Genomic DNA, 20,963 nt, shown 5'->3' with positions numbered 1-20,963 from the left:
TTACTAACAACTTAGCTCTACCACCCCCCCACTCCCCCCAAATCCTGAATATTATGGTAATTCTGGTTACATATTTACATGCCTAACATTCTTTTATCAAAATATGGACATTTTAATCATACACATACTACAAATATGAAAACAAATCACTTTAATTATATACATATTTACACTGGAAAATTAAACAATGACCTTTTCAACTTTTCTATTCACAACAAGTTATTTGGATTTTGCATAATTGCATCATGGATGAGTTGTACAGTACGGACACTGCCAAAACATCAAACACTTCAGAAAAGTAACAAAATATGACTTGTAGTTTTATCACAAATATGTTGTGTGAAACCTTCATAGGCCATCTTGGAATACTGCAGACTGGCTCAATGAGAAGCAGTTCTTTCACTGGCTGAAGTTCTGGACTGTACCTACAGAGATACCTAGCCCAACTTAGGGGTTTTTTCTAGTAACGGAAACACTTCACTGAAGGACTGAAAAAGTTTCAGTTTGGCACTAACATGTCAAATTTAAATAAGTGTCCAAAAAGCTTTTGGGGGCTGTTACCTCTTGACTGGAGCAATGCATGCATTACTTGAATATACCTTCCTATGGCCATGACCCAGAACATGCAACTCTGAAAAAATGCATGAAAACAAGATTTAAAAGGCTGGGGTTGGGGGAAGAAGTAGTAGGAAGGAATACAAACATTCTCTTTCTCATTTCACAAATAAAATCGGTTTTTTTTAAATCAGGGCTTGGACTACAATTTTATCTACATTCAAGTTCTCACACAGGTCTATGACTAATAGCTGAGTGTAGAAGCACCTTTATGGTGATGTAGTAATCTTGGCTTCAGTTTCCAGGGAAAATGTTTTAAATGAAGAATATGATTTTTTTAAAAAAAAGCTTAGGAAAAAGACCTAAGGGGGGGTAGAGGGGGGTGGGAATTTAAATTGTACCTTCTAAGTACTGGCAACTAAGTGGAACAACTTCAAGATCATTCTTTAGCTATAAAACTTGATCCATATAACTAACATGTATATAAATAACTTTCAGTTTTGAAGAATAAACTTTAGTGGGAGTCTAATAAATAATTTTTAATCATGAGATGATATAAATGTTTAAATGGATCTGAAGTAACAGCCAAGGTTAAGGATAAATATAATGCTACAAGCTAGGAAGGGTTAAGAGCTAAGAGACAACCAATCCAAAGAGCTTCCCTTTTAGCTAAGTGTTAATACTTTCACATACTGTTAATTATACATTCATTATGGTGTTTTAAAACAATATTCAAACTTATATAAATTCTTCATGCTTTCACAAAATATATACAGATGAAAAAACCTGAAGCATAAAGTTTTTCATTTGACAGCTGCCTGCCTGGGTTACCCACAGAATACCTATTGCTTCTCAAACTTCCTAGAAGTCTGATAATCATCCTAAATATAAAAATCAGACCGATTTAGAAACCATATGAGTAAGCCAGTGTCTGATGCAGTTAGAACTCAAGATGAATGAATTAAAGGCACCAGAATGGCTAAGACAATAGTAAAAACTTAGCACCATCTTCCCTCTCTCTTTCAATGTTCAATTGTGGACAGCAACCAGCTTCAGTCCTTAGCATACGGCCTGCAGGACAAATGATGCATGTGGTCCTCAGAGCCGTTTCTTTTACATCCTAATAAAAAAAAAAAAACTATTGCTTGGAGAAAGCATCTATATTGCCAAAGGAGAAATCATCACCTTAAATAATATTTAAAGCTTATCTGCCAACAATATGCAATGTACCTCATAACTAAGATCATAAATATTTTGAAAATGTTTTATTTAATGTTGAAATTGTACTCTTTTCAGGAGGGGAATAAGGGAAGAGGGAAGCAATATACATGAAAAGGAGAAGATAAAGCACCTTAGATAATTCACCTTACCTTAGAAATGCTGAGGATTGTTTTTTTCTTTCAAATAAATCTATTCTTGAAATCCCAAGCCAATAATATACCAGTACATAAACAATCTCACTTCTATTCCTTCTACAAAACTCAGTGTGTGGGGGGATGGGGGTGGAGAGGAGGGGAGGAAGGTGGGAAGCTGGCGGGGAGGAAGGGAGAGGATGCATTCAAGTATGAAGTAGTCAAAACCTACTCCCATGATTTAAAACATGGGTCCTGGATATTCAAGGGGAAAAAAAAGACTCGATAGCCCACAATCGAGTTTCCAAAGCAAAAAAGTCCATGAGAAAGCCAAACTTATCAAATGGGCTACAGGAGAGGGAAGACATTTAATCTGTATTTTGACTATAGAGTAAGGAATGAGAGACTAAATGGTGTGGGCAATACCATGACACTTTTAATGACTCTATTACACTATATCCTGTTTCAACAGTTTTGTAAAAGCAATGCCACTTTAACTTCCTCTCTGCTAAATCTTCTGTGAATCTGCTTAGTAATAAAGATGTTGGATCAGAATTTTCTGACTTTTTAAAATGTAAAAGTTGTGAAGTTTATAGCCCTTAGAATTTTGACAAAGTGGCATTACAACGTAATCCTTTTTGGCCAGATTCAATTATATTTTCAACAAACTATAGTGTACTCAATGAGGAATAAAAGAAACAAAATAATTGGAATGTGATAAGAATAGGCTTATCCTTAACTCATATATGTACTGTCGAATAGATGCAAGGAGACATTAAGTATTTAGAGCAAAACTGTAATCAGATAAGTCTTGTTGAGGGTAAATTTAGAGGTTTAGCAGGAAAAAAAGAAGCTAAGGGGTATAATCCAAACACTTTTTTTGCAACCTTAAGTTTCAGATTAACCATTCCAAGATATCCCCAAATGTACCAATGGGGCGACAGCAGAACAGACTGAGGGCATCAATTTTTACTGAAATAATTCATGCTTCTCTGCATCAGTCGTGATCTGTATACCTTAGTTAGAATAAGAAAGATACTTTTAAAACTCAGTTTAGGGACATAGGATAAACCACAAATCCCTGTTTGCTGCCACCAGTCAATGACTGCATTCCTTCGTCAATGACCACATTTCTTCTATCTACTTTGTCTCAGTCTCTAAGGCACCAGCATGCTTTGCTATCCTAGCTGCTCTATTGCCTCACCATACCTGGGTCACTCACATTTTAGGCAGTCTATTTCCTATTTAATAACTCATTGGTTCAGGATGCTGGCAGTGAACATGTACCAAACTGCTCCTTTTTAAAGTGCTTTGTGTCAGTGCTGACAAGGAACAAGGACTTCAGATGGCTGGCAGCACTGTCTGCACGTGAGAAATAAAAATGGAAGATGCAACCTGAGAGCTCATCCTGAAAACAGTCCCTGCCCATCAGAACTAAAGTATCAGGGCCAACCCAAAATAAAAATTTTATTCACAGTCCCTCTTTCTTCTCCATGGGCAAAGATCTCAAGAAAACCCAGGAAATCATCCAATCTCATAATATCCCAAATATCAGAATCCTGACTAAATACTTAAGGCCAATATGATCATTTCCAAGTATTTACCTTTAAGACTACCTAACAAGTGAAAATCTTAGTTTCCCTCATGATCCACTAGAAGACTGCTACTATTGCTTCTTTCAGAGAACCAAGAGAGTTTGCACTTTAAAAAGAAAATCCTCAAGTCATATTAAATAGGGCAACATTGGGGAAAAAAAAACCCAAAAAACTTAACTTCCTCTCCCTTTTCCTTCAAAAACCCTAGTCATTTTGGCTCACAAGCGTTTGGATATCATTTCAGCTTTCCAAGTGTTCTCATTTCAGGAAGCATCCCTAGATATCCAACCACTTTCTGTGAGGAAATTTAAAATCCTTTTCTTGAGAACTTTGTCCAGATAACTAGGGAGGCGACTTTTAGATGGAATGCCCTGTCGTTTCTGGAGGTGGTCTTTTATGATAATTGTTTTCACAGTCAGATAACGAGCTGGGCTCAGATTTAAAGAACTACAAAGCACCTTCTCCCTATCAGACAAAAGCTCAAAGCCAGGGAGGTTTTCAATTGCAGCAAACTCCCCATCTTTCCCATCTTCCTTTCCTCTTTTAGAGTTGGCTATGTTCTTATTTTCTTTCCTTTTCTCCCGTTTGTGCCTGGCAGCTTCATATTCTGCCGACTCTTCCATTTTGGTGATTCCATTTCGACGGTATCGTTGTAGTTCTCGAATTTTTGTTCGGAGCATCTTTTCTTTGTGAATGTTTTCAAAGAAGTCATCAAATTCTTTACAGGACATAAACTGGTACAAAGGCCTCAGTTTCACCCGTATCTCCTTCTCATCTTTTGTAATTTTACGTTTCATTGACTTTTCTTTATCTTTTTTATCTTTCCCTAAAAAGGCAGGTACTAAGTTATAGTCTCTGGCAATGTTCTTTCGTCTTTGCCTCTCCTTAAGTTTTCTAACATACATGTCCACATGTGCTCTCTTGAGCTCTATTTCTACATCATCATCATCATAGTTTACTGAAAGTCCACTAATCAAAGTCTCAGCATCTTGGTCATATTCAATCTCATAGTCATCCCGAAGTGGCATATACCCTAATTGTTGCTGTTCAGCAACAGTTATATCTAAAGGAGGCAAGGGTGTTGTCAAACTAGGAGACAAGGGTCCTCCACTGGGGCATGTATGATCTGTCACCCTATTTGGGATGGTGTCAGGGATGCAGGCTTTTCCAAGATTTCCATGGATGTACATGCTTACATAGTGCTCCATCACTTCTTGAGGTGTCCGAGAAGCCCCAACATGAGCAGCCATGTCTTCCTATAAAAACAAGATCGAAAATCAAATTCAACATTAACCTTTCAGAACTGGGTTTTGTTCAAATCCTATCTGGCATTTTTATAAACATTTATAAGGAATAACCTAACATCATCACTATTTTTCCCAAAAGATATTCACTGTAGCTTCTTACCAGTTGCAAATGTATAGTTTCAAGATCTAGAAACCAAGGCCCTAGTCACAAAATGAAAAGAATGTTGGAGCTAGAAGGGACCTTAGAAATCATCCAGTTCAATCTCCTTATTTAATAAAGGTTAAAACCAAGTCCCAGAGAAAGTTTCCTCTGGCCATAGAACCAATTAATGGCAAATCCAGCACTAGAATCTTGGTCTCCTAATTCCCAGCCGTGCTGTCTCTATATCCACACCTCGCATGTAACCTCTGTCACCTTTCCATAATACTTGTGCACAAATGAGTTCTTACTAAATTCTTACTGACATGGTAAAATATGTTGTCTAATTCTGCTAAACTGATTTTTTCTTTCTTTCTATTTTTAAAATCTTTGTTACAAAGGTTAATTTGCCAGGCAGGGAAGCAGAAAGGAATATTCATGAAAACAAATGATATAAAAACAAAAAGTACTAGAAATAATTTTTTTTTTCAAAAAGTGTATAACTGAATTCATACTTCTGTCATACTTTCTACCTCAAATACTAAAGATGCTTTTGAAATATCTTGGTTAAAACAATACTTTCATTTTGATAAATTTACCTTAAAACATGATTTAATCTTGCTGTTTTAGAATCTTTAAACAAAAGAAAAAATGCATGAGAAAGGTATTTAACAGAATTTGGCTAAAAAGAGTTGCAGATTTTTAGGGGCGAATCATTTACACTTCTCTAAACATCTTTCTTAAGTCATACGATTTATGTTCATAAGGTTCTCACCAACAAGACTCAAGAATTTAACTTTCTTTTTTTCTATTTATTATTCTATTTTCCTCCCAATTACATGTAAAAACAATTTTTAACATGTTTTTAAATTGAGTTTCAAATTTTCTCCTTTCCTCTCTCCTCAAACCTATCATTGAAAAGGCAAATCAATATAGGTTACATGCACAGTCACAGGACAATTATCTGCCATATCTATCCTACTTTCAAATTAATCATGTTGTGGAAAAAAAAAAAAAAACACAAACTAAAAAAACTCATGAAAAAGTTTAAAAAAAAAAAAAAGCTTCAATCTGTATTCAGACACCATCAATTCTTTCTCTGGGGATGGATATAGTGTTTTTCATCATAAGTGCTTCAGACTTGACTTGGATCATTGTATTCCTAAGAGTAGCTAAGTCTTTTATCCTTCAATATTGCTATTATTTTGTACATAGTGCCTATGACTTTGCATCAGCTTCTGTAACTCTTTCCAGTTTTTTTCTGAAACAATCCTGTTCATCATTTCTTACAGCACAATAATATTCCATCATAATCACATACCACAGTTTAGCCATTCCCCAACTGATAAGCATTCCCTCAGTTTCCAACTCTTTGCCATCAGAAAAGAGCGGCTATAAATATTTTTGTACATATAGGTCCTTTTCCTTTTTTGCTTTTTATCTTTTTTGTGTTACAATGCTAGTAGTACTACAGCTAGGTCAAAGAGTATAGATGGTTTTATAAAAGTCCTTTGGGTATAATTCTGAATTGCTCTATAGAATGGTTGAATCAATTCACAATTCCAACAAGGCATTAATTTCTCATTTTCCTCTCATCCCCTTCAACATAAATTTAACTTTCAATGGAAAAAAGAAGAGGACACAAACTCTATATCCAACAAGGGCCTGGGATTTAGTCATTCTAAGCATAAAAATAAATCAGGGGAAGTAAAACACAAAACACAGAAAAAATTAATCACAATGATCAACTATGACAGACTTGGATCTTTTCAACAACACACTGATCCAAGACAATTACAACAGATTTAGGATGGAAAATGCAATCTGCATTCAGAGAGAGAACTATAAAGATTGAATGCAGATCAAAGCATCCTATTTTCACCTTTTTTCCCCCTTTTTCTTTTTCATGGATTTTCCCTTTTGTTCTGATATTTCTTTCACAAGATGACTAATAGGAAAACATCTGAAATGCTTATATATGTATAACCTATATCAGATTCTTTGATTTTTCAGGGAAGGAAGAGGGAGGAGAGGGAGGGAGAAAAAAAATTTGGAAAACTCAAAATCTTACAAAAATCAATGTTGAAAATTATCGTTACACATATTCATATCCATTTAGGTGATGAGGTCTGCTCCTGCTTCGCCACAATGGCCACTATTATCTGAGGAAGACAAAAATCCAAACCCTATTTCCTTCGGCTCTCTGTATCCAAAGATGTCAATGTAATCTTACACTTATAGAGTCAGGGGACCTGGACCAACTATGTCACTTAAAAGCTATATGACGCCTTAGAGTAAGTCACTCCCCTTCTCTGTGTGTTTCCTCACCAAAAAATGAAAGAATTAAATTACAAGATCTTTAAGGTTCATTTCAGGTCTGACATTCCGTGTGCAATGTTCAGAGGTCCCTACTAATTGACACTGTGTTATACAGTCTTTTTGAGCTTTTACGTTCTGTGACCTCAGGCAGTTCACTAAACCTCTCAAATATCTGCTTTATCAACTGTAAAAACTGAGATCACACCGGATGGCGTCTAAGGTCTTCATCCTATGTTCTATGATCCCTTCCAGCTATGAAATTCTATGTTCTAAGTTCTTTCCAATTCTAATTTTCTATGGACTAAAGTTTTTTCCAGGTCTAATAGTATATATCATTATACACGTAGATAAGGCAACAGCCAAAGTACCTTTGTGAATGTCAAGTTTCTCCAGGTAAGTAAAAACTGACTATTAGCAAGACTCCTTTTACCCACCTCCCCCACACTATTATTCTTAATTATTCATAAAATTTAGAAGGCAAGAGCTGGAAATGAACTTAGAAGTCATTTAGTCCAATGTCCCCAATGACAAATAAGGAAAAAGAATTTTTTTTTAAAGTGCAGTGATTGCCCAATCTCCTTCAAACAGCATTCATAAAGTTTCCAGTATGAACAAAGTACTGTGGTAGTTCATCACATTGTATAGTCCCCCTGAAGATACAGAGACAACAAAAAAAATAATCATATCAAGCAACATTCTACTCAAAACAATCTTTTACAGGAACAGAACATGCAAACAGACAAATGTAAGAGAGAAAAAGCAGCATCTAAGGGATCAGGAAAGGTTTCCTGTGGAAGCACAAATGCTTAACCTTGATGAAAGCTGGGGATTCTGAGAGAAGGAAATGTAGAAATGTATGTAGTACAGGCATAAAAGACAACCAATGCAAGAAAAAGTACAAAGGCAATGGACAGAATGTTAAGCTCAGAGAATAGACAACACACTGGTTTTCTTGGATCACAAAGTATCTAAAGAGAAATAAGCCTGGAAAAGTGGGCTAGAAAGAGAATGAGAAAGAAGCTTCAAATCCTGAGGTCACAGAAAATTTAGAGCAAAGCTAAGAGTGGCACCCAGTTATCCTATTCACAAACCTGAAACAAAACAATGATGTACATACAGAATGAATTACATATCATGCAAAGGTAGGAACTTGGGAATAACTAACTATATATTGTGCACAAAGTGAAAAGAAAAGAAGTGAGAGTGTGGGAAGTATATATATAAATCACTTTAAAAAGTTTTTGGGGGGAGAGAGTGGGAAGACATGTGCATAAAGCTTTCTACACTATTTACTGTCATTTATATAAAAAATATGTAAGTATGTATGTATTATTGTGTGACTTGTGAACATAATCCAGGCAAAGTCAGGAGTCATACATAAAACTGGATGGTTGGAAAGATGAATGGGGCAGGAGATAGACAGATGGAGAGAGAGATGTATATTTATAGATGTATGTATGTGGATATAGATAGATATAGATAGATATACTCTCTCAATTCTATTGCTAAATTTTGTTAAAATTGAACTGGAGAATTATAAGGGATTATTCAAAATCCTCATATGCAACTACAACATCAAAGACAGTTAAAAAAAGAAAAAAGATAACATTTCACCTACCCCAGAATCTCAAATATCTAGAACTTAGACAAGAACTAGGACTAAAGCAAAACACTGCACCTCAACAATCACAAATGATGACACACAAAGTCAATGCATGGAAGCTCAAAAAGGAGAGCACAACATCATTACTACATTACCTACAATAGATGATTGCCATATAAAATGACTCAAGACAGTTAGAAAAGGCTCAGGCTGTAAGGAGAAAGAGAAGCGTGTAATATTTGGGAAAGATTCCATTTAAGATGACTAAAGATTCAGGACTAAAAGGTGACAGAGGCAATCCTGAGTTCATGGTCTTATCTAAGTTGTAAAGTCTTTAAATGTCTGCTGGTGGTCATCCAAAAACAAAATTACAAATCTAAATCATTTCCTTATTAAAGACTTTTTCTTAAATTTCTATTATTAGTCTTTCTATCTTTTTCATTATCACAAACATTTTCAAATCAAAAGATGATTTTTTTAAAACTATATTCCTTAAGTTATTCTTAAGATATTTTAGATCATTTTATTAGGTTGGCTATCATGAGCATTTTGCTTGAATAAAATGTTCTGAGTATGCTTTTTTGGAGCACAAGAATGAAAGAAATTTTTGTCTATCGAACTACAAATGGGATTTCTGTAATGGTGTGGGGAGGAAAGTTTGGTTGAGACAGCAGACCTAAGGTCTCTTCCCACTCTGGATTCTATGTCATCAGTATCAGGTACTGCCATCTATGGCAGTGTCATCAATGAAGACATGAAAAGGTTGTGACATGATAAATGATGGAATTCTCATACTCATGAAATCATTTATGTTTTAAAGTACTGAAGTGCTTTAAGGGATAAAAAAAGCTACAACAATTAGAAGTTGCAACCATTCATTTTTTCTACTGATGATGGATAAAGTGGTTACACACAAGTGTATCTCTTTAAAGGACAATAATTTATGTAAAAAATAATGATTTTTTTCTTGGTCATCAGAGAGTCCCACCTTCTTGAAGAATGTTCTGAAATTGTAAACATTATGCTAAAAGAAACATGAATTGAGCAAAGATAATTATGCTTTAATTGACTTCACCCCAAAAGATCTCAAGAATTATACTTCCTCATATCAAGGATGAAGGTAGTTAATAATCAGCAACCATGCAGCTACTGAGGCATCATTCAGACATTAATTATGGTTTTAGATGGAAGAGCTATAAGTGAGGTCCTTAATTCCTCCTTCTCTTCTTTGACTCTCTGCTGGAACTTCACTGGCAAATAATTTTCAATTGATATATGACTGGAAAAAAATAAATCTCAGTAGCAAAGAATCTAAAGATTTAGGATCCTGTCCTGCTTTCTCAACTAACTCAAATAATTTCATGAGGAATTATTTAGCTAGAACTAAAAAACCATATAAAGCTCCCTTTAAATGTGTTTGCTTTCTTGGCAAACAATAATTAAACTACCACTGGTGCTATTTACAAATTATTTATCTTTTATACTATACTTGTCACCTATGTTTAACAGTCATTTTCTGCAGTGTAATGTATGATTAAAGGTTTGAAAAATGAGAAGCATTACAGAACATCTATTACATCAAGAGCAAGGTCAAATATGAAAGTGGCTACTACACCTCCCCTAAAACATATACTGTCTAAGAAACAGATATGAATTCTACTAGTTTTGCATAATTCCTAACTTAATCTTGATTTCTGAATAATAAAGACAAGTTTAAATGATACCAAGAAGAGAATTTCCTAAATGAAGCTAAGAGCAGTCTCCATTCCCAATTTAGTCCTTGGCACTCTTTACCTTCAATTCTTGTCAAAATATAAGCACCAATAAAACCAATAAATTCCTTGTGAATTCTATGTATTCATTTTTGATCTACATATCCTTATTCCAGGATAAGCATAGTTTTAAGAGAATTTACTACTTGTTAAAATATATTAAAAACTTCCTGTTTAGTTTCATTACAAATATTAAGAAATGATATTTTCCCCTAAAGTTTTTTCCATTATCCTTTTAAAAAGTCAATAGTATCTTTAAGACAGCTATATTGTAGTCTGTTTCACATCACTGTCTCCCCATCCACCCAAAGTGACTGAAATTCGGACTTAGCCAGGTCTGAAGCAGGCACAGAACCCCAATGCCATCAGAACTAGTCAATGGAAAGAAAGAGGATCCTTTGTTTAATTCCAGGAATTTGGTAGTAATCCAGCAGGGAATAGGAGTAACAATTCTAAAATGTAAATCTAAACTATATTTTTACATAGTGATCTTTTCCTCCTTTTAAGATTCCATAAATGTTACAAGAAATTCTAATTCTCTTTGTGTCTGTCTCAGCTAGAAATAGCTTGGATATCAGATCAAATAGTTTCTAATAGTTATTCAGTCATTTTTTAGTTGCATACAACTCATCATGACCCTATTGCCTTTTTTTTTTTTTTAAGGGGAGGGTTCTTAGTAAAGCTATTGAAATAGTTTGCTTTTTCCCTCCAGTTCATTTTACCAATGAGGAAACTGAGGGAAATAAGATTAACTGACTTGCCCAGAGTCACATAGAAAATAATTATCTAATGTGAGATTTAAACTCATGTGTATTCCTGACTTCACGGCTGGCACTTACTCAACTCACTCCACCATTTAACTGCCCCAGTTTCTGTAGACTTGAGTTTAAAAAATATTAAATACAGTATTAGTAATGAAATTTTTTTCAACATTTTTCATAAGGCAGATTATTTCCTGTTCCTGTACACATGTGTATATTGTATATCTGTGTTATCAAGAAAAGCCAAGACTTCTACATTTTTCCCTAAGTATCCTACAAACTACCATAAATACTATATAACTTAACTGTTATAGGTCAATCATGTTCAAAACAATCTTTTACAGAATGATTATTTCTTTTCTACTCTATAAGAAATTAAACTGATCTTGGAAAAACTCAAAGCTTTTATTAAAGCTACTAACAACTCTGACTTATAGTTTAGTACAATTTTGCTTTCTTAAATCTATAATAATGATATTCTGACAGACATCTTTATTCTATTTCTTTCCTCTATGGTAGTATGTACTATGTAAAGCCAAGACAGGTGAGACAATTTTCTAGGATTTATGATCCAGTTTGTTTAAGATAACATATGAAGTCAAACTAAGAGAGGGAATGTTAAATTTAAGCAGTGAAAATACCTCTTTTTCCTTCTGCAAAGGGATTTAGTAATTGGACAGAAACTGAAGAAGAACTCCAAGAGAACATGGTCTCGGGGAGCATTTAAAAAGAGACATGGAAATTAACCAGGAAAAAGAAAAAAAAAGAGTAAAGACCAAATTGAGTGAAGAAAAGAAACAAGGCATCATATCAAGATAAAACAACTAGGAATTAAAAGGAAAGCAAAATGAGAACAGATGAGTGTTAAGAACAAAAATCTAAAACAAAGGATACATTTTCACTTGAGATGGGAAAAAGTCAATCTAGTTAATGTTTTGGAGCATTCTGATAAGTTTTGAAAAGAAATGGGAGTGAGAATAAAAATCCCTAACTAAAGAATACATAATAAAGTCTTATAAAAACTGATGAGAGAGAGAATTAAAGATAATGATTTTTGTTCTTGAGTGCCTCTGGCCCCAAAGAAAGATTTGGCTTCTGACTTTGCACAGTTGCCTCCTCTCTTCACCTCAAACCTCCATACACCTATCTCCCAGGGCACTGGGAGCCTTACTAAATTAAGTTTAGTATGAGCTTTACTAAATTAAAGTTGTCCAACTTTTTTTTAAGGTCATCTTTGGAAGTAACATGACATGATGGAAAGAGGACTGATTTTAGAGGACAGGGGTTTGAACAACAGATGGGCCCCTCACAACTCTTGGGTTCTTACTGGGCAAATCATTTCCTCTTACTCAACTTTCATATAAAAAAAAAAGGGGGGGTCAGACTAGCTGGCCTCAAAAGTTTTTTTTTCCCCCCAAAGTCTAACATTCTATGATCTATGCTAGATCTACCTTCTATTCCAATTCCCCCTCTGATTTATATACTGTACAAGCTGTCAAAATCTTCCTAATATAGCATTCTGCATATTTCCTTTTAAAAACCTCTAATGGCTCTGTACTTTCTACTAAATCAGGTCTGAACCCCTAGAACAAAATCCTCTATTACTCCAATCTGTTACTATATACATTTCACCTGAATGTCTTTGCTGTTACTTTCCTTAAATCCCCCCCTTCCAATGCCTAAAACAGATTTTTAGGCATTTCACATCTCAAGTGAACTTCCTCACTTCCTTCAAGGCATAGTTCAGGGGTACTATGATCTGCAATAACTTCCCTAATCCTAAGAGCTATTCCTCTTTAAATTTCTCTCAAAACACTCCATTTAGACTTCTTTTGCCTTTATCACAATACTTTATATCATACCTACATATCCTATTCTCTAACTGGGATCATAAACTAGAAAGGTTTTATCTGTGTACCTTCCTAAACACTTATTTCCATATAGTAAGATTTTAACAAAAAACAAAAACAAGTGCTTCCTGAATTGCACTTCATGATTCTATAAAGTATGGTCTTTATTTTGTCCACCCCTGCCAGTCTTGTGCTACCTCATTTAGGAAAAGTAGTAAGCGGCATATGACAAAAATTAAGTGTTGGGGTTTTTATTGTTGATTTGAAACAAATGCAAGGCTGGAATGGAGTTTGGCATGCTTATACACCACAAGTATCAGAAAGGTTTTAACTTACATGCTAAATATCAAAGGAACTTCTGAATAGATGCAACCTGAGAGGAGCCAAACGTGAATGGCAAATAGCAAAATGATTCCTGGAGGCAGAAGCCCAAATAAACTGTCCAAGAGAGACTAACCAAAACATGCACACTACAGGCATGCGCTCTATTGTGTTGCCTGGACTAGCAAAATCTCAGAAAAATATTACTACTACTAGTATATAATCAAAGCCCATTTTCAACCTAGCATAAACTCATGGAAATAACAATCAACAGATTGTGCCTTAAATACAAATAGTATGGTCGTTGATAATCAGGATGTTTCGACCCTAGCAGCTTTTATAACATTATTCTTATAAAACTGTGACATGATTTCAGTAAGTGATGGCATATGGGATATACCTGTGTCTGAACTTAACCCCCTATGTGGTCCCACCCATGACCAAAACCTGGCCAACATTATGGCTAATAGAATTTGCACAGGGAGCTACACTTCAGATTTGAATCATTCATACTTACAGAAGCAGAAATAACAAACTGGCACAACCCTTCATCTTGCTGAGGGAATTCTGCTGAGAATCATAAGTAGGTCTTTTGGAGGAGGCCTTACCAATTAAGGGCCTACTTGTATGTAAACTGAAAAGAATGACACTTGTTATTAAACCAAAATTTTCTCAAAGATCCCTAATTATCATTTTCAAATAAATATTAAAGGATGATTTTCACATATTCTCTCTTCTGACAAATTGTTTTAAATGAACTTTTTGATATTGAGAGCTGAAGAACCATCCTTGAGTCAATAATTTCCTAAGTCAAGAAACACACCACTAATAAGCTCTTGAAGAATTTGTCATTTTTCCATCTTTGGACTGCTAGTACTCAGCACAAGGTTAGGCAGTTAATAAATATCTATTGGATTGAGCTGAAGCATTTCTCAACTGCAATTTATAATCTGAAAATGTATTCTTGTTTCTTTCACAGGCTACTCTCCATGGAAAGTGATGTTCTGAAGATAAAAGATATCAGTAGTATTCTGAAATGCAAAAGACTACAATGAAAAGTATTTTACAAGAAAGATTCTCTTAGTTCAAATTTTCTGTTGATTAGATCAAGGTGCCTATGAAGTAATTGGCTCTCCATCACTACAGGTGTTCGACAACACAAGAGGCTGCATAATAAGCTTGTAAGGAAGGATGTGGAGAAGACAAGTGCTTCAGGGGTGAAGTTAGACTAGATGACCTCCAAAGCCCTTTTTCTTTTTCTAAAATCCTCAGATTCCTATGAACGTGGTTTGCTTCATTCATTAAACAAGGAGTAAATTTACTGTGGTAAATACTAATTAATACTAAGCTAAATTACTTGGCTCAACATCAATTGCTTCTGTGGGAGAACAGAAGATGGGATTTATCAAAGCCAGTGAATATTCTGCCTAGCCAGCTAAATGCGCTCCCATTGTGCTTTCTGGTGGTGTTCAGACTCTCCGGAAGGAAATAACAACATGGCAGGACTGAAAAGGCCTGGGTTTTGGAGTTAGAAGTACTTGGGTTGAGCTTGGGCTCTGCCACTTACTACCTGTGAGGTAGTAGTTTCTAGAGGCCAACACCTGGAAGAAGAGATGAGTTCACCTAGAGAAAGCGATTTCTAAGGCCCCTTTTACCTACATGGAAAAAATCCCAGGGGAAGACACAAATATTTTAAAGGTAATGGCATGAAAGAAAGAAAAGAGAAAAACTAGAAGCAATAGGGCCAAAGTCAGAGAGGTGATCTTCATTAAATAGAATGGTAACACTCTCTCACAATTAAATTGTGGCTAAAATGAGCTGCCACAAGAGGGAGGGAGTTTTCTCAGTAACAGGGTTCTTCCCACAGATTCTATCCCAGATTCGTGTTCAGGAACAAGTGAACCAGATGACCTCTGGGGTCCTGCCAACTCAAATGATAGAAGGGGGGGAGATCAAGAAGATGAAAAGGAGGGAGAAGTGGGGGGTAAAAAGTCTTGGGAAGGGAAGGAATAAAAAGGGCCTGAGGAGAGGGAGAAGATCCTGGGGAGGGGGCAGGGGAGGTGATGGGGAATAATAAGAAGGCACTGAGGAGGGATGAGATGGAAAGGTCCTAGGGAAGGGGAAGGAATAAAAAGGTAGCAGAGAGGAGGATGGCCAGGGCTAAGGAAGGGGACAGGGATGAGAAAATCCTGGGTAGGGGAAGGGAGGTGGAAAAAGTTCTGCGAGGGAATGAAAGGGGCTGGGGAGAAGGGATGGAGGGCAGGATTTGTAAAGTTCAGCAAGGATGGGCGGTGACAGGGTGCAGGGGAGAGGGTTAGTACGGGGGGAAGGGGTGACAGGGAGCAGGAAGGGGGATGACAAGCGGGGGGAGGGGCGATGACAAGGGGGGGGGACGAAGGCGGGGCCCCGCCCCCGGGCCACGGCGCTCACCCAGTTGCCGAAGCCGAACTGCTCGATGGCATCAAGCAGAAGCTGCTCCTCCCGGCTGGTCCAGCCGCCCTCGGCCTCGGGCCCCCACAGCGTGAAGCGGCCGCCGTCCACCAGCTGGTAGCCGTGCCAGCGCCGGTGGTGGCCGATCTCGGCGCCAGCCGAGAAGCACTCGGGGCACAGCTCGATGTCCTGGCACTCGGTGCAGCGGAAGCGCAGCGGGCTCACCTCGGCCAGGCAGTACACACAGTACTTCTTGCCCAGCTCCGCCATCTTCCCCCGCTCGCCCGCGACGCTCCCGCCGACGCCGCCGACCGAGACGCCGCCACTTCCCCCGGCGGACGAGGGCGGATGGGATGAACAACCGCCGCCGCCGCCGCCGCCGCCCGCCGCGGCTGCCGGAGCCGCCACCGCTGCTGCTACGGCCAAGGCCCAGGAGCCGCCGGAGCCAGCCAGCCGAATGTCTCGTCTCAATACGCAGGCGCCATCCGACCCCGTCAGGCCGCCGTCTTCCCTCCTGCGCATCGCGCAGGCGCTCGGCACCAATCAGGGCCCGGCGCAAGCGTGAAACCCTTTAACAACTCCCGGCCCCCTCCTCCCCCGCGGCCCCCTCCTCCCCCCCGGCCCTGGTAGAGGAAAGACAGTTCTGGGATCTGCGACTGCGCATTCCCTTTTCCCTCCTTCCCCCCCCGCAGCGTTCCCGATTTTTTTCTTCCCTGCGCCTGCGTCCTTCTGATCGTTCCCAATCCCAGAGGGAGGGGGGAGGGACGGGTGAGGTGTAGGCCGACGTCGCTTCTTCTGTCACGCCCCGCCCCGCCCTACTGTCCCCGCCCTCGCCCAATCGGCCCTCCCCAACTCTCCCCGCGGCTTCGTGGTCTCCCATTGGCGGACGAAGAAAGCGAAGAGCCAATCGGCCCCGTCGCTACGAGCGCCTCCGGTTGCCCCGGGAAACCAAACAGAAAAAAAGGAACCGTTTTCGCCGCACTCCTTTCTCCTGTCCCGAGTTCGGCGTGTGAGGAGAGCTGCTGACGTGCGGACGTAGGGAAAGGGATGGAAGTGCTCGAGGAGGAACCCGAGGGGGCCCAGGCTCCTTTGGAAACTCCGCAGCCAACGAGCGAGGAGGTGCCCGATGTCTCCGAGGCCGGGAACCCGGACGGCGGGGAGCCGGAGGAAATGGCTTCGAAGGCGGAACCGGCGGAGGGTGATGAGGCTGCGGAGACTGAGCCAAGAGTCGTGGAGGACGCCCAAGAGGCCGAAGAGCGTGAGGTCGCGGCCGAGGAGCGTGAAGGCCAGGCCCAAGAGCGCGAAGGGCAGGCCGAGGAGCATGAGGGCGAGGCCGAGGAGCATGAGGGCGAGGCTGAGGAGGCTGAGGGCGAGGCCGAGGAGCATGAGGGCGAGGCCGAGAAGCATGAGGGCGCGGGCGAGGAGTTTGAGGAAGAGGCCGAGACGGAGGCTGAGGCCGAGGAGGACGAAGGGGAGGAGGAGGAGGGGGAGATTCCGTCGACCTTCTCTGACGTCGAGGAGAGCAGCGCGGTCGGGATCCCAGAGTCCCTCGAAAGCCGCGTCGAGGACTGGGTCTCGGGAGACGGGGCGCGGCGGCCCCTGAGGCGGGATAGGGAGAGCGACGTGTCGCTGGGCTCCCCCGAGAGGGAAGAAGACTTCTACGTACAGCAGGAGGAGGAGGAGGAGGAGGAGGAGGCGGAGGAGGCGCCCGACGAGATGGAGCTGAAGATGCAGGAGCAGCAGCTGCGCAGCGAGCTCCTGGAGCAGTACCACGGGCTGCTCTCGGAGCGCAACCGCATCCACCAGTACAACGTGCACCTGCAGCATAAGATCTCGCAGGCCCTGCGCAAGAAGAAGAGCTCGGAGCCCGGGGTGGAGATGGCCGACAAGACCTCCTCGGAGGTGGACACGCCCGAGAAGGAGCAGACGTACCAGCGCTACCTGAACTCGCTGGAGGAGCTAAAGAAGCAGCAGAGCGAGGACGTGGAGTGGTACCAGCGCGAGCTGGAGCAGCTCCGGCAGCACTGCCAGGACAAGCTGGCGCAGGTGGAGAAGGAGTGGAGGGCTTTCCAGATGGTGAAGAAGCAGGTGATCCTGCAGGCCATGGGCAGCTGCCGCTTCGCGGGCGGGAAGCAGGCGGCGCTGCGCGAGGTGGAGCAGATCCAGGCGGTGGAGGACCGCAAGGAGAAGGAGATGAGCGCCGTGCGCCTGGAGAACGTGCAGCTCAAGCAGTGCCTGACCCAGCTGGAGGCCCGGATGAAGGAGCAGGAGGAGCTCACGGAGGGACTGCACCTCATCGACTTCGAGCAGCTCAAGATAGAGAACCAGACCTTCAACGAGAAGGTGGAGGAACGCAACGAGGAGCTCCTGAAACTGCACTACAAAGTCACCAGCAACGTCCAGATCATCACGCACGTGAAGGAGAAATTGCACTTCGTGGAGTTTGAGAATCTGGGCCTCAAGTCAGACCTTATGGAGATCGATGCTCAGGTGGCCCAGAAGAGGGACATCTTGACCAAGACCAAGAAGGCCAGGGACAGCCTCAGAGTCGATAACATCAAGTTACACCAGAAGTGTGGACTGTTGGGCAAAGAGATGCTGCTTCGGGACCTGGAGCAAAAGGTGGACCAAACCGAGCTGCTCAGTCAGCGGCTGGAAACCCTTAAGCGGCAGCACGCTGGGCTGACGCTCTCTTGCAAAGGGCTCAAACAGAAAATCAAGGAAGCCAAAGCCTTCCTCCCATCGTGAACGTCAGAAACAGTGGGTGTGGATCTTCGGCAAAACCTTTCCAGTTTTCAGAAGGAACTTAACCTTTAGTGGACTTTTCAATAGGTGCCATTCCTTAAAAAGACCTGTGTGGCTGGGGCGGGGAGGGGGAACTATATTGAAAAATGGAGCTTACAAATACTAAGATTAGTGCTGGACACTAAGCTGAGACAACTTATTTTAAATGAGTTGAACATCTTAATGAATTTAAAACAGGGTCAAAGAAGCCACATAATGTGGTTAACTAAAGTTTATCTCTTGGCTGTAGTGTAGAAATAAAGGGTAAAAAAAACCTTTTAGTTTTGAACCATTTCACCATTTCATCAGCCACCTGCAGAATTTTCATTTCACTTTGAAGAAATACACAAAGAGAACCAGAAGTCTCTACCGTGAAAGGGAATGGGGGGAGGTGGAGGAGGGAAGGGGGTAAGGGGAAGGGTGATATAAGAAGAATAAAGAAAGTTAACTTTATTCCCATGCATAAATTGAATTATTAAATTTTTTAAAATTGATTTGTTTCCTCAATTATAAAATACTCCATAAATCATTCACAAATATTTATTTTAGATCCACCATTTAGCTAGTCTGTAAAATATATTTTAGACACATGAGAATAAAATAGAAATAAGTAGCAGAAAAAATTAAGTTTGTTTTTCTTAATTGTAGTTCTTGGCCAGGAGTATTCTCTGAATGATACTGGCATTAGTTTCAGCCTTAAATTAGGTCTCCTTTTCTGATTGTCTCAGATCCTCTTAAAAGGCCAGAAATATTTAAAGGGCAACAAACCTTTTTTTTAAAGTTAAGGTTCTCAAATCTTTGACAGCAAGCCCAAAGCTTGCACTCTACTAAAATGTATGTTTCTTTAAAAAAAAAAAAAAATTTATAATTCATGTTTGCTTAGCAATCTAGAATAATTGAAATGTTAATTTAGTCTTAATAGATTGATTACACCAGGACCTGGGCCTTTGGTCTTAGATCTCACTCAGAGGGGAAAAGGAGATCTCATGGGATGAGTTTACTACTTATGACCATGTCACACAGATCATATCAAAGTAGTTTGGAAAATCCTGCTTCAGTTAGCCTTTTTTGATCTTGCAGTTTTCAAATACTTTTAAAGGATTCTCTTGTTGGTATTTTCTTATGTTTTATTTGAAGTTAATAAAGATCAATTAAAACATCCAGCTACTTTCCATCCATACCTTTAAAACATTTTGTAATTATGCCATTTATGCACTGTACTCATTAATCGATGCAAAGCCCAACCTTACATTTCATTGGTAGTTTATTGTTTTTTGCTTCCAAAGCAGAGGGTTGCTTTTCTTCTTTTCCCAGTTCATCTAGATCTGAAAAGTGAAAGTCTTTAGTGAAAGCTATTCATTTAGAAACATTCTTCTCGGTGCCTCAAGATGTCAAGGTGTATCCTGGCTATTGCATGCACTACTATACAATGCTGAAAGTGAAACTTAGAATTAGTATCAGGAGTGACACTGCAGCAGCTGCTACAAGCTAATAAAACTGTCTATGGAAAAAATGCTGTAAAAAGCACGAGGATATTCAGTTTAAATTGATTTTTAATTAACAGTTGTCCTTAGCTATCAGGAGGAACAATATAGTAGATAGAGCATTTCCAGGTCAGAAAACTTGGATTAAACTTAGCACATTTTTAGTAACTCAGCAAAAGTGAGACTTTAGGACAGTTATTTTATCTCTTTGAGATCCTGACATCTACAAAAGGGGGGCATTTATTGAGCTCTTAATGTGTATTAAGTGCTGGGAATACAAGGAAGAGCAAAATCAGTAATTTCCCTTAAGGTTACATTCTTATAGAGAAAACATGCCAAGTGTGTAGGGAAAAAAACAAAAGGATAAATTGGAAATAAGTTCAGAATGAAAGCACTTGAAAGAAGGGGGTGGGAAAGTAGTGGAAAGTCTTTCCTCTTGCAGAAGATGGGCTTTGAAGGTACCCAGGAGACAGACAAGACAGGAAAACATTCTAGGCATGGGGGACAGTCAGTGAAAAAATCACAAAGATAATTGCTGATCCTGTATTTCATGGAGGAAAATGAGCCCCAGATAGTTAATGACTTGTCAAAAGTCTCATAGCTATAAAGTCTCAGAGGCAGGATTCTCTTAGGTTGTTGTCTGGTAAGGTGGTGAATATGAAAATTCTAATGGTAAAGAAATGTATACGAATAGCCAATAAATTGTTTTCATCCTTCACTCCTTTTACTCTACACCACTTGTTAACAATGG

General features: G+C 39.6%; 2 protein-coding genes across 2 annotated transcripts; one reads left to right on the top strand and one right to left on the bottom strand.

Annotated features, from left to right (window-relative positions):
- Window positions 1-134: 134 nt before the first annotated feature.
- On the bottom strand, window positions 135-16,514 carry TADA2B (transcriptional adaptor 2B). Its single transcript, XM_031944118.1, has 2 exons — window positions 15,945-16,514; window positions 135-4,758 (listed from the first exon to the last, which is right to left on the bottom strand). The coding sequence occupies exons 1-2, from the start codon at window positions 16,464-16,466 to the stop codon at window positions 3,766-3,768; spliced, it is 1,515 nt and encodes a 504-aa protein (XP_031799978.1). The 5' UTR covers window positions 16,467-16,514; the 3' UTR covers window positions 135-3,765.
- Window positions 16,515-16,534: 20 nt separating this feature from the next.
- CCDC96 (coiled-coil domain containing 96) lies at window positions 16,535-19,222 on the top strand. Its single transcript, XM_003773403.4, has one exon. The coding sequence runs from the start codon at window positions 16,992-16,994 to the stop codon at window positions 18,690-18,692; it is 1,701 nt and encodes a 566-aa protein (XP_003773451.1). The 5' UTR covers window positions 16,535-16,991; the 3' UTR covers window positions 18,693-19,222.
- Window positions 19,223-20,963: the final 1,741 nt, after the last annotated feature.

The sequence above is a fragment of the Sarcophilus harrisii genome, chromosome 6 (genome assembly GCF_902635505.1).
Source record: "Sarcophilus harrisii chromosome 6, mSarHar1.11, whole genome shotgun sequence".
NCBI classification, from domain to species: Eukaryota; Metazoa; Chordata; class Mammalia; order Dasyuromorphia; family Dasyuridae; genus Sarcophilus; species Sarcophilus harrisii.
The sequence above is the reverse complement of the archived record's forward strand: the minus strand, read 5'-3'. Positions and strand labels throughout refer to the sequence as shown.

Excerpts from the sequence above, each read along its gene's own strand:
- CCDC96 (XM_003773403.4), top strand. The coding sequence starts at position 16,992 with ATGGAAGTGCTCGAGGAGGAACCCGAGGGGGCCCAGGCTCCTTTGGAA.
- TADA2B (XM_031944118.1), bottom strand. The coding sequence starts at position 16,466 with ATGCGCAGGAGGGAAGACGGCGGCCTGACGGGGTCGGATGGCGCCTGC. Across the intron at positions 4,759-15,944 it reads AGTTCGGCTTCGGCAACTGG|GAAGACATGGCTGCTCATGT; the intron begins GTGAGCGCCGTG and ends TTGTTTTTATAG.